At 43.1% G+C, this 19,160-nt stretch overlaps 2 protein-coding genes across 2 annotated transcripts in view; one reads left to right on the top strand and one right to left on the bottom strand.

Annotated features, from left to right (window-relative positions):
• LTK (leukocyte receptor tyrosine kinase) overlaps positions 1 to 9,376 on the top strand; it is a gene marked incomplete at both ends in the record, with an annotated part of 140,197 nt that extends 130,821 nt beyond the window's left edge. Inside the window, 3 exons of the mRNA XM_081341750.1 lie at positions 490 to 624; positions 1,218 to 1,308; positions 8,609 to 9,376. Of these exons, the coding sequence (XP_081197876.1) occupies positions 490 to 624; positions 1,218 to 1,308; positions 8,609 to 9,376 (994 nt within the window). The remainder of the gene's footprint in view (positions 1 to 489; positions 625 to 1,217; positions 1,309 to 8,608) is intronic.
• Positions 9,377 to 14,126: 4,750 nt separating this feature from the next.
• Positions 14,127 to 19,160, bottom strand: part of ITPKA (inositol-trisphosphate 3-kinase A) — a 59,617-nt gene continuing 54,583 nt past the window's right edge. Inside the window, exon 7 of the mRNA XM_081341759.1 lies at positions 14,127 to 18,972. Coding sequence (XP_081197885.1) covers positions 18,769 to 18,972 — 204 coding nt within the window. The 3' untranslated portion in view covers positions 14,127 to 18,768. The remainder of the gene's footprint in view (positions 18,973 to 19,160) is intronic.

Below are 19,160 nucleotides of genomic sequence, written 5' to 3'. Positions count from 1 at the left end.
TAGGCTAAATCAAGGAGATCAACCCTGACTGCTCTTTAGGCGGCCAGATCCTGAAGCAAAAACTCAAATACTTTGGCCACTTAATGAGAAGGAAGGACTCACTGGAGAAGAGCCTAATGCTGGGAAAGGTTGAGGGCAAGAGAAGAAGGGGACGACAGAGAATGAGGTGGCTGGATGGAGTCACTGAAGCAGTAGGCGTGAGCCTAAATGGACTCCAGAAGATGGTAGAGGACAGGAAGGCCTGGAGGAATGTTGTCCATGGGGTCGGGATAGGTCAGACACGACTTGGCAACTAACAACAACAACAGGCTAAATCACTTTTTCAAGATGAACAGAAGTGGTTGGGACTGTTGTGGTGGAAACAGTATTTTGCTAGCTCTCTGTCCATAAATAATGGGAGGGTGGTTGGGAATCAATGGAAGAGACTGGGATAAAGAGCTTTGAGGGTGATAACCCAAAGGATATATACTCTGAATTCATTCACGTTAGGTCCTTTGGAGTGCTGCTTTGGGAGATTTTCTCCTTGGGCTATATGCCTTATCCATGCAAAACCAACCAGGAAGTATTAGAGTTTGTTACCAGTGGAGGAAGAATGGACCCTCCCAAGAATTGTCCTGGACCTGTGTGAGTATGATGGCTTTATTCAATAAAAAGGGGGACATTCAGAAAACAGTTCAAGATTGTTTTTAATATGGCTGGCCATTCTTTAAAGTTTAGGATTATCAAAACCATACCGATTTAGATAAATGATGTGCTTACTTCCTACCCACATTGGAGACTATGCAGACCACACAGAGAGAGAGAGAGAGAGAGAGAGAGAGAGAGAGAGACAGAGAGACAGAGAGACAGAGACAGAGAGGGACAAATAAATCAGCTTTATATTTTCTTTAAAAGCATTAAGGAAATGAGCAAGGAGAGAGTAAAAAAAAGGAAGATGGTGCCTGATCTCCTATTATAGCTGGTTGAAAAACTTCTGGCCCTACTTTTTGTCATAAAATTATGAACATGGTCCCTATCTGAATATTTGCTTCTGGCACGAGTGCTTGTGAATCATCTCAGAGGGAGATCTCCTGAAGGCATGACCAGCATTATTTCACTGGACCCTTATTTAAAGTCCCTGCTGATGCTGAAACCTCATCTTTTCTAATAAAGGGGAAACCTTCCTCTCTTCATTTGTTTGAGGGAAATTATTCTTTTTTTTTAATTTTTTCTCCAAGCTATCGGATCATGACACAATGCTGGCAGCACAGTCCTGAATACCGTCCAAATTTCTCTACAATCCTGGAAAGGATCAAGTACTGCACACAAGTAAGTGGTCTTCTTATGCAAAATAGCTGACTTATTCCTGCTTTACTCTTTATGCACTGCTTCATTTTTCAAGACCCTCACTCTTTCGTGAACATACGACCTTGATCATTGGCCAATCTAGTTTGTGACTGTCTTCTGAATTCTACAGTATTTGTCTTCTTCCTCACTCCCACCCTACCCATCCACAATCCCAGGCAGGAAAAAACCAAAGGCACAAGTACAGATTAGGTGAAACCTGACTCAAAAACACTAACTGTGAGAGGGACCTTGGAGTCCTAGTGGATGATCTCTTAAATATGAGCCAGCAGTGTGTGGCAGAGCCAAAAAAGCTAATACAATCCTTAGTTGTATAAACAATGGCATAGAATCAAAATCACGTGAATATTAGTAGCGCTTTATAAAGCCTTAGTAAGGCCACACCTGGAATACTGCATCCAGTTTTGGTCACCACATTACAAAAAAGATGTTAAGACTTTGGAAAAAGTACAAAGAGCAACTAAGATGATTAAAGGCCTGGAGACTAAAACATATCAAGAAGGGTTGAAAGATTTGGGTTTGACTAGTCTAGAGAAAAGAAGGGCTGGGGGGACATGACAGAAGTATTCCAGTATTTGAGAGGTTGCCACAAAGAGGAGGGGGTCGACTTGTTTTCCAAAGCACCAGACGGCAGGACAGGAAACAATGGATGGAAACTAATCAAGGAGAGAAGCAACCTGGAATTAAGGAGAAACTTCCTAAAAGTGAGAACAATCAACCAATAGAACAGCTTGCCTTCAGAAGTTGTGGGTGCTTCATCACTGGAGGTTTTTAAAGAGAGTCTGGACAGTCACTTTTCTGAAATGGTATAAGCTCTCATGCTTGAGGAGGGGGTTGGACTAGAAGACCTGCAAGGTCCCTCCCAGTTCTAGTCTGATTCAGGTTTTCTGAAGAATTAGAGAAATTTTTATGTTCAGAGGCATAATTGATTGTAATCAGAAATTAATAGGATACTTTCTTCACTTCTGGGAAACGTTAAGAGAAGAAAGTTGAGCACACATGCACATCATGCTTACTGCCTCAGTTAATCACCATCTCTCTTCCAGAGCATATGTGGGGAGATTCTTAGTCATCCAGATTATGGTTGTCCCAAAGATGCTTTTTCTTGTTTTTTTCCTTGAAGATGTTTCGCTTCTCATCCAAGAAGCAATTCATCATTCACCATATTCAGTTCACCATTCATTCAGAACTGAAGAAGCTTCTTGGATGAGAAATGAAATATCTTCAAGGGGAAAAAAAAACAAGAAAGCCCACTTGCCTTTTGAAAAAAGCAATCTTGGGACTTCCGGAGATTCAAGGTGCTAGTAATGGTGTTTAAAGCCCTCCATGGCATGGGGCCGGAGTACCTCAGGGAACATCTGCTGCCGGCATCAAGCTCCCTGCGCCCTGTGCGTTCCCACAGAGAGGGCCTCCTCAGGGTGCCACCGGTCAGAGAATGCCGACTGGTGGCCCCCAGGGGGAGATCCTTCTCTGTGGGCGCCCCGGAGCTATGGAACCAGTTACCGGTTGAGCTCCGGACGGCGCCCGATCTGCGCTCCTTTCGCCGCGATCTGAAAACATACTTGTTCGAGCAAGCCGGCCTGGCCTGAGGGGGAATTGGTGGGGTTTTTTATTATTTTTATTGGGGCTTTTTACTATGTACCAATTGTATTTTAATCGGGCATGCATTTAATTATCTTTTAGTTTTTGTAAATTTCTGTGTTTTATTCTTGCCCTGTACACCGCCCTGAGTCCTCAGGGAGAAGGGCGGTATAGAAATATTATTAAATTAAAATTAAAATTAAATTTCTAAGTTAAGAAAGAACATGCACCTATGGATTTTGTTTAGTTTGTGCAATGTTCTGCAAACCATAATGACAGCTGTCATAGGCCGCATTTACGCGGCCGCACTGACAGCTGTCAAATCTGACACATGCGCAGACGCTCCCGCAAGCACACGCGGCCGTTTGACAGCTGTCAAACGCCGCGCATGCGCACACAGCCGTGAACTGTCAAAACCGCGGCTATCCCACAGCGGCAGCCGCGAGCTGTCAAATACTGACGCATGCGCATTCACCACTCATCTGTCAAACTCGCGGCAACCCCCGGCGGCCGCCGCGAGCTGTCAAAGTTGGCGCATGCGCAGTCGCGGCGACAAGCTGTCAAACACCGGCCGCCCGCCAAAACCAGCTGACAGGATTCCCTGCCTAGTTACCTGCTAAGCGCTGTCGCTGGGGAAATTTCTGCCCTAACAGCTGACTGATTGGCCCCCTGTTTTGGAGGGAAAATGCGCCCAGCTGATTTGCTGTCCCGATAGACAGCTACCTATATAAGCATGCTGTTTTACCGTTCCCGTCGTCCGGGCTGACTAAATAAACCTGTTAACGAAGACGCGTCTCCCTTGTCCTTCCTGCCGCTAAACCACCTGGCGACGAAGGTGGGATCCCGGTACTAGCCACGGGCCAGGAGTGTTGCTGTCCGGTCAACCGCTGAAGTCACTTGCTAAGTCACTGACCGGACAAGCCAACCTACCAGGCGCCCAAGTACCGCGGACCCGGAATGGCAGCCCTAGGACACATAAGGGAGTTCGACGTCCGGCACCCCGAAGGATGGGAGTCGCATTTGGGCCAGGTTGAGGGGTACCTCCTTGTAAATAAGATCACGGAGGACCGCCACAAGGCCGCCGCGCTCCTATGCCTGAGCGGGCCAGCGGTGTACGATATCGCCGTTGGCCTCTGCAGCCCGGACCCGGTCACCACCATTCCGTTTGCCGAGCTCACGGACCGCCTCAGCAAACACTTCGTGCCAAGGCGGTCCGAACTATATTGGCGGCTCTCGTTCGCCCGACGGAAGCAGCAGCCGGGTGAAACCACCACCGCTTTCATCGCGACCGTCAGGCACGCCGCCCGCAAATGCCATTTCCCCGACCTGGAGGACCGGATCCGCGATCAAGTTATCGCCGGTCTCCAGAACCCGCGCCTGCAGAGGAAACTTGTGGCGAAGCCCACAATGGACCTCGCAGAGCTCACGCTGGAGATAATGGCATACGAAGATAGCCACCGCGACGAAATCGAGCCGTTTGGCGAAAACCCGGGCAACTCTGTCCATCAGGCCAGGGAGCTCGGCCAGGGGCCGCCGGAGCCCGAATCCGGGGTCGATGCGATCCTCTCCCGCTTCAACCGGATGACCGCCGGCCGGGAAAGGAGCCGCAACCAAGACCGACAATCGGGCCCCAACACGAAGAAGCCGCAGACCAACGCCAGAGCAAAGTGTGCCAGTTGCGGCGGAAGCCATGCCCGAGCCACCTGCAGGTTTAGGAACGCAAAGTGCCACGGCTGTGGCAAGACCGGCCACATCCGATCAGCATGTCGCAGCCTAAACCGGGAGACCCTCCACGACCTTGACGAGATCCCCGCAGGTAGGACAGTCCCTCCCCGCCCTCAACCAAAGGTCATAGGGTCCGTTTGCTCCTTAACTAAAACCCCCGCTAACAACATCCCCAGAGCCAAAGTTAGGACGTGGGTCAAAATACAGGGAATCCCCTGTGAAATGGAGGTCGACTCAGGATCCTCCGTTTCAATCCTGTCAGGAGACACCCTCCAAAAGATAGCCACCAAAACAAACCACCACATTCCTATCCAACCCTCCAGGGTCTTGCTGGCAGATTTTCAAGGGGCGCAAATAGACTTAAGGGGACAAGCCGTCCTGAAAGTCGATTTTAAAAAATTCTCAGGCCACTTAACAGCCCAAATAACTAAGCAACCAAGAACTAGTTTAATAGGACTAGATTGGTTTGAGGCATTAGGCATTCGCCTCGAGGGAACAAACCGCATCCAAACCGACTCTTTAGATACTATCTGCAAAAAATTTGCGGATGTGTTTGACGGCTCACTGGGCAAATACAATGGCCCCCCCATCGACCTCAAGTTCAAACCAGAGGTCGGACCAGTTAGAATAAAAGCCAGGAAAGTTCCCTTCGCCCTAAAACCAAAAATAGACAAAGAACTAGACCGCTTGCTCAAACTAGGAGTCCTAGAACCCACTGACAGCGGAACTTGGGAAACCCCCATAGTGACACCTGTCAAACCCAATGGTGACGTCAGAATCTGCGCAGACTATAAAGCGACCCTCAACCGCGCACTCAACCCGCATGCGTACCCAGTTCCGTCAGTAAGAGATGTTCTATCGGAAATAGGGTCCGGCTCCATTTTCGCCAAACTAGACTTGGCACATGCCTTCCTGCAACTCCCTGTAACCAGGGAAACCGCAGAAGCCCAAACCATAGTGACGCACAGAGGGGCGTTCAGGGTGAACCGCCTCCAATTTGGCATCTCCGTGGCACCTGGAATATTCCAGGAAGTCATGGAGCGCACCCTCAAAGGCATCCCCGGAGTCTGCCCGTATTTTGACGACGTCCTCATCGCGGGCGATTCCACCCAGTCCCTAGCAACCAGGCTGCACGAAGTCCTCTCGAGATTCCGCGCAGCTGGTTTAAAATTAAAACGTGAGAAGTGTTCAATCGGAGTGCCCTCCGCAGAATTCCTGGGGTACAAAATAGACGGCAAGGGCATTCACCCCACCAACGCAAAAATACAGGCAATACAAGCCGCACCCCCCCCAAAAAATAGAACGGAGCTCCAGGCATTCCTAGGGCTCCTAAATTTCTACCATTCATTTCTACCCGCAAAAGCCACAATAGCAGAACCCCTTCATAGGCTCCTGGACAAAGGGGCCCCCTGGAAGTGGACTCCACTTCACAATGACAGCTTTAAACAGCTAAAACAATTACTTTCCAGCGATACAACCATATCGCACTACAACGAAACCAAACCCCTATGCATCGCCTGCGATGCTTCCCCTTATGGCATCGGGGCAGTCCTCAGCCACTCCCTTAACGATGGCACGCAAGCCCCGATCGCTTACTACTCAAGGACACTTTCAAAAACCGAGCGCAATTACGCGCAAATAGATAAAGAAGCCCTGGCTATTGTGGCTGGAATTAAAAAATTCCATGATTACCTCTATGGCAGACCCTTTAAAATCTATACAGACCACAAACCTCTCCTGGGCATATTCACATGGGACCGCCAAACCCCGCAAATTTTATCCCCGCGAATGCTTCGCTGGACGACATTCCTCTCTGCCTACTCCTATCAGTTGATCTACAAGCCTGGGAAGGAAATGTCCCACGCAGACGGCCTTAGCAGGCTCCCACTTCCCCAAATAGACCCTGATCCAGCCCCAGCCGGCCAAGTCCTGGCCATACAAGAACTCACTGAATGCCCAGTAACAGCTAGAGACATCGCACTTGCCACAACCAGGGACCCCACCCTCAGCAGGGTACTCTCATGGGTCACATCAGGTTGGCAATCAACCTGCCCCTCACCCTCCATCCAACCTTATTTTGCAAAAAGACAAGAGCTTTCAACACATTTAGGCTGCATCCTTTGGGGCTGCAGGGTAATAATCCCCTCATGCCACAGAGCAAAAGTTCTCCAAACACTACATGAGGGCCACCCTGGCATCTCAAAAATGAAGGCTCTGGCACGCAGCTACATCTGGTGGCCATCCTTAGACAGGGACATCGAGCAGCATGTAGCCGGCTGCTATCTCTGCCAGCAAACCAGACCCTCCCCTCCACACGCCCCGGTCCACAAATGGGAAACCACTTCCAATCCTTGGTCCCGCATCCACCTCGATTACGCAGGACCGTTCCAGGGACAAACATTTTTAATTATTGTAGATAGTTACTCTAAATGGCTGGAGGTTCTCCCGGTTTCAAGCACCACATCAGAGGCCACTATTCAAGCCTTAAGGGGAGTTTTTGCCACCCACGGTCTACCAGATGTCATAATCACTGACAACGGACCTCAATTTACCTCCCGTGATTTCCAGATCTTCACGAGGAGGAACTGTATTAGACACGCAACATCGGCTCCGTTCCACCCGTCCAGCAATGGCCTCGCAGAGGTCATGGTAAAGACCACCAAAGACTCTCTGCGCAGAATGATCGTCGGGAACTGGCACCGTCGACTCGCCCGCTTCCTCCTCGCTCACCACTCCACTCCCGTGTCAACCACCGGTAAATCCCCAGCGGAACTAAGATGGGGTCGCCGACTGGTCACTCGACTTGACAGACTGCACCCAGACAGACCAGCGGCCGAAAAAACCAACAACTTGCCACACAAAACATTCTCTAAGGGACAAAATGTCTGGGCCCGAAATTATGGGGGAAGGGATAAATGGACCCAGGGGGTGGTTCTCGATCAAACCGGGCCCCTGTCATACACCATCAATGCTGGCTCGGGACTCACACTACGGAGACATGCAGATCAACTCCGACCCAGGTCACCCCCCAACACCTCCACGCCAGAAACAGCGGCGGAAGATCCTGCACCCCCCAGCACCGTTCACCCAGAGAATGTCCCCGATCCAGCCGACCTTCCTCCCGAGGAAGCCCCCGCAACAATGGAGAAACCGTCACCTCGCAGATCCACACGACAAAAAAGGCCGCCAGCATACTTACTGGACTTCGAATGGGCCGGGAATGCGCCAACAAGTTCTAACACTGTTAAAAGTTAAAAATAATTACCTTGTTCAGTTCAAGGGGGGGGGAAAGGGGTGCAATGTTCTGCAAACCATAATGACAGCTGTCATAGGCCGCATTTACGCGGCCGCACTGACAGCTGTCAAATCTGACACATGCGCAGACGCTCCCGCAAGCACACGCGGCCGTTTGACAGCTGTCAAACGCCGCGCATGCGCACACAGCCGCGAACTGTCAAAACCGCGGCTATCCCACAGCGGCAGCCGCGAGCTGTCAAATACTGACGCATGCGCATTCACCACTCATCTGTCAAACTCGCGGCAACCCCCGGCGGCCGCCGCGAGCTGTCAAAGTTGGCGCATGCGCAGTCGCGGCGACAAGCTGTCAAACACCGGCCGCCCGCCAAAACCAGCTGACAGGATTCCCTGCCTAGTTACCTGCTAAGCGCTGTCGCTGGGGAAATTTCTGCCCTAACAGCTGACTGATTGGCCCCCTGTTTTGGAGGGAAAATGCGCCCAGCTGATTTGCTGTCCCGATAGACAGCTACCTATATAAGCATGCTGTTTTACCGTTCCCGTCGTCCGGGCTGACTAAATAAACCTGTTAACGAAGACGCGTCTCCCTTGTCCTTCCTGCCGCTAAACCAGTTTGGTCTTGTACAACTCTGAGAGAGAGTGTCAGCTAAGTACTTTAACGAAGAGTAGTACAAGAAATCCAACATCTTGGTTTGTCTTTTAGGACCCCGATGTGATCCATACTGAATTACCCATTGAATGCAGCCCCACACCTGAGGATGAAGGAAGCACTGTGCTACATCCAAATAGCAACACAGGGATAGTTCCTTTGCTTGGGAATCAGTGCCCTCAGATAAACCACCAAGCATTTGAAGAACATGATTCTGGGAACAAATATGGACAATGTCCCCAAGAGTTATTAGTGGAGAACCTTAGTAACTGGAGAGCAAGAGGACCAAGCTTATCACATTTCAACTGTTCCAGCAGTGGGGCTCGGGCTCAGCCAGTCTTAACCCAGAATCTGGATTCCACAAGTCAACCAGCACATAAGTTGAAGAACAAAACCAAAAACCTTTGGAACCCAACATACGGATCCTGGGTCATGGAGAATAATTGCCAATCCAGTCCCAGCTCTAAACTCAACACAATGCAAGAGCGAGAAGATTCAGGATTTGATGGGAATTATAGTCCCTCCCCTAGTTCTCGGGCATCACCTTCGTCTCCAAGTCAGAACCATTCCCCTCACATTGATATGGGCGGGATTGAACTGGTGAAGCTGCAGAATTTCCCTTGTGGCAATGTGAATTATGCTTATGATGACCTCTGCTATGAAATAGGTCACCCTTCACCTTTGGCTGCAGAGCCAGCCACAGTCATGAGGAGCGGAAGCCTACACAGGGATAGCAAGCTTGTTTTCAAGACGGAGAAAACCTCAAGGGAGAGAGATTCTGGCCTCTCCTTGTCTGATGATCTGAATGTTACTCCTATATAACAGGATGCTGAAGAATCATACCTTCAACTATGGATACAGGTGGAAGAGCAATTAAAATATCCTCCATCCCTATTCTTAAATTAGGTGGATTAATATCCTTCTTTCCTATGAATGCCCAATGAAGCAGTTCAAAATGTAACATTGGTTCCAATCTATTAAATTTGTGGTTACAGAAAGAAACGATGTCCTTGTTACAATGGTTCAGGATTTAGCTGGAAATGGTCATACCCAATCACCTCTAATAAAAATGATCTGTATCATAAAATAGAATATATAAGAAATGGCAAAACCAATAATTACTGGTTTAGACCAGTGGTCTGTAAATTATTGTACTTTCCAACTGATTTATCGTAACACTGTATGGGAAATTAAATATATTTAGTTTACTTAAGGCACCAAGGCCCAAAATGAATGGTAACAAAAAAAGCTAGCATTAGGGAAGTACAGAAATTGTCTGTTTTCTGCAGAAAAAGCACAGAAAACAAACAAAAGGAGTGTGAAGGGGCAAACAGAGCTGATGCCTTCCTTTTCATTACTGAAAATGGTTTTGCTTCAGAAAGCCCAACTTAGGTCTCAGAAATATTCCTCATTAGTTATAGCACAGTGGACTATATGCTTTTAATGGACCACACAAGACACCTCTAATGTACAAGCAGTCTGTGTTCAATAGTAGCAGCTCATGCTTCAGTACAGATCCTTTTTTGTAGGAATACACGTATAATAATGTAAACTCTTTGAAGGTGAACCATAGCCAAGTTAGATGCTTCAAACAGCATCAACAAAAAAGCATTTTAATTTTCAGGACAATTTTGCCTTATTAAGTAACCTTTGTCTCAAATTTTATCCTCTAATAGCTGTTGGTGCTATTAAAGAATAAAATTCCAGATCAAATGCCAGCAACATTCTTGAAAATTAAGGAGTTATGATTTAAGCTTATTATTAGCAAGTTCAAGTACAGGGTTGGGGAACAGAAAAGGACATTTAGAAGCAGCATGAATTTATTAAGCAATGTAACTCTTTAAATCATAAATCTTTATAGGAAAACCCCTTTCATGGATACATTTCTATTTTACACAAGGTAACTTATAACCTAAGTATCTTTCACTGCAGGGAATTAATACACAGTTTAGAGCTGTCAATGGATTCAGAAGACTCTGTCCAGTATGTTCTTCTACCTGATGTATAAACTGAATAGATGTTCAAGAAACTTGTTCAAGGCTACATACTTTACTCTTTTTTAGAATCAGCCTTTCTGTATCTGTTACCTTAGGGTTCTCCAGGTGAAAGATAAAGTCTTCAGAAGATGTTCAGTATTGTTCTATTGTTATCAGTTCTTGAGCTTAGCTAAGCTTTTCTCTTGGACTTGGTTTAGTGACCATGGTCTAGAAGATAATAGATTTCCTGATGTTTCAGCGGCAACTCTGGCTGGGAATTTCAGAGGGTACACAGACCACCTTGTCTCTGAAGATGCCAGCCACAAGTCCAAGTGAAACATCAGGAAATTGTCTAGATCACACTTACTAAACCTTGAAACCCAACACTGCTCAAGAGATACTGGCTGTGAAAGCTTACACCAGCATATTCTTGTCTTAAGAGTTTGGTGTAATGGGCAATTAATAGGTATATGTTATGTTTGCATGTCATTTTAATCACAATATCTGCCTTTTTGGCAGTAATGGACTTCTTTCCACAAACTCCCAAAGATTTTTAACCCCCAAAACATGGGAATCATGAAGTAAGACCTAAGTAATTCATTGGTTTGGCGCAGCAAGGGCAGAAACTGTTCTAGAAGACCACTGTTAGAACTTTATTTAGCAAAATTAAATATTAAGAAACATTTCCCAAAGATATTTAATACCACTGTTTTAGAAAAATAAAGTCCTTACTGTTAGTGTACAGTGCTTTTACTTTGTATCTCTATAATCTATAGTTATACAACTTCTCACCGGATCCCAAGATCCTAGTTGCACTTCTTACTTTCTCACTACTTGTTATGGCTTGCAGTGCTATCTTAATAGTTTACTTTGATCCAGGCATAATTTGATCTATCATCCTGTTCCGGCATTCCTTTTCTGCGGTAGTCTAGAAAAGAATTACTTATTACTTCATCCTTTTCGTTTTTGTACTGAGGATCTGTGATTATCTTTAAGCATGGGAATGCTATTTGCCATCTTACCCTTTATGGTCATGCTTCTATGCAACTTTAAATCATATTAAGGTATACATCTACATGTAAGAGATATAAGGTAAAGGTAAAGGTTCCCCCGCACATGCGTGCTAGTCGTTTCCGACTCTAGGGTCCGGTGCTCATCTCCGTTTCATAGCCGAAGAGCCAGCGTTTGTCCGAGGACGTCTCCGTGGTCATGTGGCCGGCATGACTAGACGCCAAAGGCGCACGGAACGCTGTTACCTTCCCACCGGAGTGGTCCCTATTTTTCTACTTGCATTTTTACGTGCTTTCGAACTGCTAGGTGGGCAGAAGCTGGGACGAGTAACAGGCGCTCACTCTGTTACGCGGCACTCGGGATTCGACCCGCCAAACTGCCGACCTTCTGATCGACAAGCTCAGCGTCCTAACCCACTGAGCCACCGCGTCCCTGTAAGAGATATAAAGGCAGCCTAATAAGAACTCTTTAGTCTTTATTATTCAGAACTATTTCTCATGAATGCCAAAGGATAAAATACTCCCCCAAAATTGTAATTTCTCAACAGATGTAGAGTCAATTCCAGATTCAGGTCTGTTGAGGCATCTCTGTAATTGCAAGATCCAATCTGGGTTGGTCACCGGGACAAGAGGTTTAGTCTTCCGAGCTTTTGGACTTGTGTTGGAGTCCCTATCCTCAGGGAACTTCTCTCTCGTCAGAATGTGTCACACATTATGGTGAAAGAGAAGTTCCTTGAGGATGGGGGCTCCACACAAGTCCAAAAGTGCAGAAGACTAAAATCTCTGGTCCCACTGATCAACCCATATTGGATCCTGCAACATCCTGGGACACGTATATTTGCCTTCGCTATAATTACTATAACGGTAGCAGTATGTGTAGGATCAGAGGATTATAAATGGAAAAAGAGATTGACTCCTCATAAAATTCCATGCTAAGGCAAGATTATTGTGCAATAAAAGCCTTATCTGGAATACCCTCTAGTTATGTTTAGAACAGAACAGCTATGTTACTTATGACATTAAGCTTAATTTAAATGAGATTCCTCTGAGATAAACCAAATTGCTGTTTGGAAACAGCAGGATCAATCCCCCTACAATGCATGGAACAGTACTATATGCTTTCATTGCTTTTTACTGATACAATAAAAGTAATTGTAAAAAGATAAATCCTTTCAGTTGCATCACTAGGACACACAGGTATTTCAGAGTGTATCTTGGCATTATGTTACAACTGAAGAATGGGATTGCTGAGTCACAAATGTTTATTATTTCATTGTTTTAAGAAAGAAAATGCCACTCCCTTATTCACTCCACATAACATTTCCCATCACTTCAAAAAGAAAAAAATATTATTGAAACCATCTTATTAGCTGTGCCTATTTGCAGTCAGGATATGTTAATGAGAACTCAGTTCATCAGTCCCCATAGCAGCTTACATTGACATTTTTAGAAAATATGGGTGATGCTGTCATCCCCAAAAGTAAACCAGGAAGTCAACTCCACAGGCATATTAAAACTGCTTTTATTGGCTATAAAAACAGAAACTTGCAAGACAATTGTTTTGTACCTCCTCCTCCTTCTAGTTCAGCGAATTAGGAAGCCACATGCCTGACTCGCTTCTTGAATGTCATCCCAACGTGGACTTGAAAAAACACGTCAATCCCTTTTGCCTAGACCATTTTCTAAGCTTTTTTCCTCTCGTGACATCTTCCCAGTTTTAAAAATTATGGAGAACACCTGAAGAGATTTTGTTTGTATGGGTGATATTTAAAAATTAGAGTTGACACATTCACTATTGCTACTGCTTCTCACAATTGTTTGAGGGGACTTTAATATTTCATTATTTTTCCACATAAGATGGCATATAAACTTGACCTTGTGGGACCCTTGAGGTCTTGGGGACCTCCAGCATTGGCCTAGGCCAGGCAATGTATCTTGCATATGTCCTCCAGATTGGCCTGGTGCTTCAGGATATCATTTTTAACTATGCCAGAAGGGTGGGAGGGAATTTTTTCCACTGCAGACTGTTGGGAAGATACGCCGATATGTCAGATTTGCTCTTATCATCCCACCTCATTCCAAGAAAGGGAAAGCTCAATCTCCGCCCAAAAGCAGAGCATGTGCAGTTTCCAACACTCTTCTTAGCACCCCCACATTCTTATAGGGGAAAGGTTAGATCAACTAATATGCTGGTCACAATGCATATTTTTTTCCTTCTAAGGATAAGGAGTGTTGTTTTCAAGAAAAAAAGAGGAAACAAAACAAGAGAATCTCTCTTGTGCTTCTGATAAGAGTTTTAGAATTTCAGGATCACTGTAACACTTCCTTCTTACAGTTCCTCTTCCCACCACTTATATCAGTGGCAATATATTATTTCATTTAAAACAAATCTTGTACAATAGTATATCCACTAATAATTAATACAATTCTTCCTTCTCTACTATGGGTCTGAGGAAAATATTGTGAATCCCATAGATCCTTTGTTTTTTGAATACTACTACTGTGCATGCATTTATCTTTTTTGACATTCATCTGTCCCCAGTAAAGAAAGAGACAAGATATCAAGTAATAAGAGGACATGTAATATAAAAGTTTAATGAACATATTTTTAATTATATTTATTTGTTATAGCACATCTTGACTACCAAGTTCTTAAACCCATACAATTAGGACACCCAAATTCTTCGCAGTGTAGTGTTTTGCACATTGTTTATAAATGAAAAATATTTTTATGCTAGTAGTAATAAAACTAGACTTGTAGTTAAAGTCAACCTGGCTATCCGAGAACATAATTTCTCATCATTAATGACTCAAAGAATTCAGCAGGAGAGGATCCAGTTTGAATATACCTTTTTCCATTTAAAATCCACAATTCTAAATTCTCAATGGATTGTAGTAGAAAATTATTTCCCATTCTCTATACTGCATTTTTCTTTTCAACTCTTAAGTAAATGCATTACAACATATTGAGTCTCTCACACACCTGTGTGAAAAGCATGTCTCAGTTACTTTTTAAAAATATAGAGAAATATTTCTTGGAAGGTGTAAGGAGAGAGAAATGTTTGTGGCACTGAATTTGAAGTATTTTTCAGTGTGTCATTTTCCTCATTGAAACTTATGGCAACCATTTCTTTTAAAAGGGGATGGGAAACCAAAACATATTTCATAAAATTTCCTTGATTAGGATCTTTTTAAGAACTATTTGTTTCTCTTAGATAGTCCTAAAGACCACATTTTAATAAAACAGGCAAAAGGCACAAAAATAATTATGATCAAATATGGTAAGCCAATCCTACCACAGAGAGCTTGGAAAGATCGGGATACAAAGAGGCGAAATTGGAAAAAACAAAGTCTATCCTTTGTGTATTTTTATGTCTATAACCTGAGCAATAACTAGTCAGAAATTACAGATTGTCTATCAGATCTAAGAAGGAGAGGCAACCTAGCATGAGGATGAAAATAAAATAGCAGAAGGCAACAGAAACTCAGGAAGCCTTTGAACAGACAACAGGTAAGAGACTACCAGATGCAAAATTTATATAATATCTTAGGAAGAGGATATTCTCTATATATAACTATAGAGAAATACACAAGTATTTCTAAACTTCCAAGACCAAAACCAGAGGTTAACTAAAACATTTTCTGGGGGGAAAGGTGGATCTATGGAGACTTCTTCTGCTTGCCTTTATAGTGTTATCTACCATGACACTCAAGATGAAATTTGACAAGACTCTATTTTAAACTCTTCCCTTGAAACCTCTACTAGGAATTGGTAATATAGTGACCACAGATGTTTTCAATCTTGCCTGGAATTAACCAAGAATGTTAAAATGCATAATCTTAAAACACCTGGAGTGCACCAAGATACCATCTGCATACCCCTCTAACAATCCATCATTTGGAAAACCCTAAAGAAATTGAAAACAAAATTATTCCCAAGCCACTTTTGCCATCTAGTTCCATGAATTCCAACCTCATTATAGTGTTACAGCATAGCTGAATCCGGACATGCCCTTGACGTACAATCTGTCTGGGATGCATTTCAAACAACAAAATTCCCAAGTCCGGACTGCCATTTTTTCCCAGAGGCAGCTAAAAGGCAGATTTTATTCATTTATTTCAAGCACACCCAAAGCCTTGAATCATAATAGCATAGGGCAAAAATGTTAAGTCACATAATCACTCCACAATTGGAGAGCAGCTGCCTGCCATGCTCCTGCCTCATGGGCTCATGATGGAACAGGTTCAGGTGCTTTGGAGAAAGGGCAGGCTTGGAATGCTTTGAAAATGGAATGGAAGGTCACAAACAAAGTTTATTATAAAACTTTCTGGTGTTCTGACCTCTTTCTCAACATGTATAAGCAGCAGCAATATATAAATGAGTTGTTTTCATTTTTAAAAAAAACCCTCAAAAGAACCTTTGGGCTGAAATACATTTTGTATATAATTTTGTTCCAAATCATAATTTCCAATCCCGTGTCTAATTATCATACAAAATGCTACACCCATCTAATCCTGTATTGACTTTGTAAGATCTATTTGTTAAAAAATAAACTACATATATAAAAATATATTTAGTAACCATTTTTAAAAAATCTGGCAATTACAAGTTTAATTTAAAATTAGTTATTTCAGAAGATTTTCACATTACACTCAGGGGTTGCTATGAAAGTTTAAAACTGTGAACACCAATTTTGAATTCTTCAACAAAATAGTGGTGGTATTGTCTGGACAGCTTCAATTTATTTGTCAAGAACTTATCTATAAATAAGTGAGGATTTATTTTATTTATCTGCTTTTTAGTGTACATCAGAGCCTTCTACTTTTTTTGTGGGGGAGGGTTTCAGCATGAAATAGCAAAATGTTTATATCATCTCATCCATTCTGCAATTAGACCAAAAGAGACATGGAGATGAAAGAACTGGAGTGACTGAAACTAATTTGTGAATCTGCTGAAACTGACAAGCAAATGGCAGGTCATTTTTTTTTAAATTAATGCTCATCAGACTGTCTACATAGGAAGAGTGGAGAAAACACAAGTGCTCTTAGCATTTAATGTGCAGTCTCCAGAATCTCTCAAAGTGTGTGAGGCTGAATTTTTAGCTCATTTTTTAAATTTAATGTTTCCCCTTAATATGCTCTCCTGCACCAACCAAAACATCAGGAAAGTATAATTTTTTCCCCCTAAAGTCGTCGGACTTTAAGGGGAGAAGCAGATGCCATTTCACTCCAAAACCGGAAAAGTGGGTCACATTTTCAACCTTGCCCACTTCACTAAGGATGAGAAAGCTTTCCTCTTACTGTTCTATGGAGAAAAAGGTAATTAAATACTATGTCAAATGAAAATTAGCCTAAAATATATGAAAAGCTGAAAAGTATTTTGGCAGCTCTAGCCCTTAAGATGACCCTAACATGCTATGGAATTGCAGAGATGGTCATAGAAATGGAGCCACAGAGGTATGTATGATGGTCACCCAACGGATACATAAGGACTATTTTTTATTCCTCTGTTATTGACAGAAGATACCTTCAGGTTTGCTATAGGACCTAAGAGAATGCCAAGCAAGCACACCCAAAGCCTTGAATCATAATAGCATAGGGCAAAAATGTTAAGTCACATAATCACTGATCAGTGTGACTTTAAGCCTTCCACAAATCACAAGAATCAGGAATTAATATTGCAAAGTTTCTCTTTTGTTACATTCACTTCCTTATCCAAACAATTAAATGTACCAGATTTAACTGATCTATTGAGTGGATTTTTAACACAAAGCCTAGGCATCAAAAACCTGAAACGCACACACTCCCAAACATCCTGCTTGATCGTTTTTCCCTTATATCTCGCACAAGCCTGCTAGTAGACCCACACAGAAATGCAAAGTGAGGAAGCCACTTTGTGATTAAACTGTTTTATCACTGGGTAACAAGGCTGAAGGTTTAGTCCTTGGATGTGAAAAAAGTCTGTGTCAACTAGATAAAGTAATAATTGTTTCATTTCATAAACTGAGGCATTAAAGTAGGATCCCACAAGCATTCAAATACATAGTGATTGATTAGGTGTCACTTCTGTATTCACACACACCAAAGTCACTGAATTTATCCTGAAGCTAAATATCTCAAAATACACGGCTCTTCTTTGACTCTACCATCTCTTGGATTACAGGAATCTTAAATTTAGGAGCCTTAAAATCAGTCTCTGGTTATCTTTAAACATGTTAGCAATTAGAGACATTTAATGCAATTAGATGGGAACCAAAATCTTTAGATGAGAACCAAAGTTTTAGCTTTTACAATTGTTAAGCATCTCTACCATAGAAAATCAATCACACAGAGACAGATACTCACTCAAGCCTACATCTGAAACAGAAAAAATATACCAATTCATGTCCTTTGCATGAATTGATCTGATGTCAATTATACCCAGAGTTCTTTATATATGGCAATTTAAAAATCAATCTATACATATATGTGAGCAAGTTAAACAGGTTAATTTGGTATGCAATATTTAGAAGGGGCAGCTGTATTGACAAAGTGCATAATATTTTTGGAGGGTCAGGAAGGGGAAAAAAACTAATTCAAAGGAAATCTGGCCTAGCAAAGAAAGAGAAAGTTAGACACTGTGTGGATAGGATCAAGAATAAACGCTTGCATTGTCTGTGAGATGCCATTTGGTTTCTGAAGCTTCAGCAGCATTCTGTGCATATTTTCATTTTTTTTCTGTACAAGAATAGAAACTAAAGTATTTGTGTTTTTTTTAAAAAAAGGAAAACTATGAATCTATATATTCTGCACCAAGTTCCAAGATGTGTTGCACATTTGTGAACACGGAAATATTTACACTGTAAACACTGGAGAAAGGAGGGAAACCTGCTTGTTAGTTTTGAAGATTTCTTCTTTGAAGAGGAGCTCTGATATATATATATATATATTTTACTCTAAGCCCAAGGTCAATAAACAACAATACTGAATTAGTTGGTTCATATGTAAGCAAATGTTCTGGTCATCATCTAAATGTTCACCATCATCCTATTTCTTGCATAAATCTTATGTTTGCTTGGTGCATTCAAAATTAGCTTCTGAACTGTTTAGGTTTCATGGTTTGTTAGGAATTACATCTTTTTTTGCTGGAGTATTCCATGTTCTGGACCCCCCCAGAGTCCTGGAAGAATTTTAAAAGTCTTCGGAGGGAGCAATTCTAGAAAAGTTAGCAACTTCAAGTTAGTATTTCTCATCTCTCCAACATACTTTCTAAGATATCAATTAAATTGTCCAGTCCAAATAAATATCCATCTTCCCGGTTCCCTTCTTGCCAAGGAATCCTGTGGTCCAAGGTTTGGCCATCTGGAAGAAAGGTAGTCTTTCCAAAATCAATGAGCCACACATTGGCATGTTCACTTTCGTCGTGCACAAACAATAGTGAACTTCCAATTACCTACAGAAAATAGAGAGAGACAGAGATGAAGACCAAAAGCTGATTTATTATATTTCCTGAAACCTGTTACACATAATATTGGCTGATGGTGATTCCATTCTTCATATAGTTAGAACCAGCACACTACCACTTTATAAAGAAATGTGTGCATTACAATCTCCTTTGACTAATAAAACCCACAAATGTTC

The sequence above is a fragment of the Vipera berus genome (assembly GCF_964194415.1).
Source record: "Vipera berus genome assembly, chromosome: 1".
NCBI classification, from domain to species: Eukaryota; Metazoa; Chordata; class Lepidosauria; order Squamata; family Viperidae; genus Vipera; species Vipera berus.
Note: the sequence above shows the minus strand (reverse complement) of the source record. Positions and strands in the feature narration are given on the sequence as shown.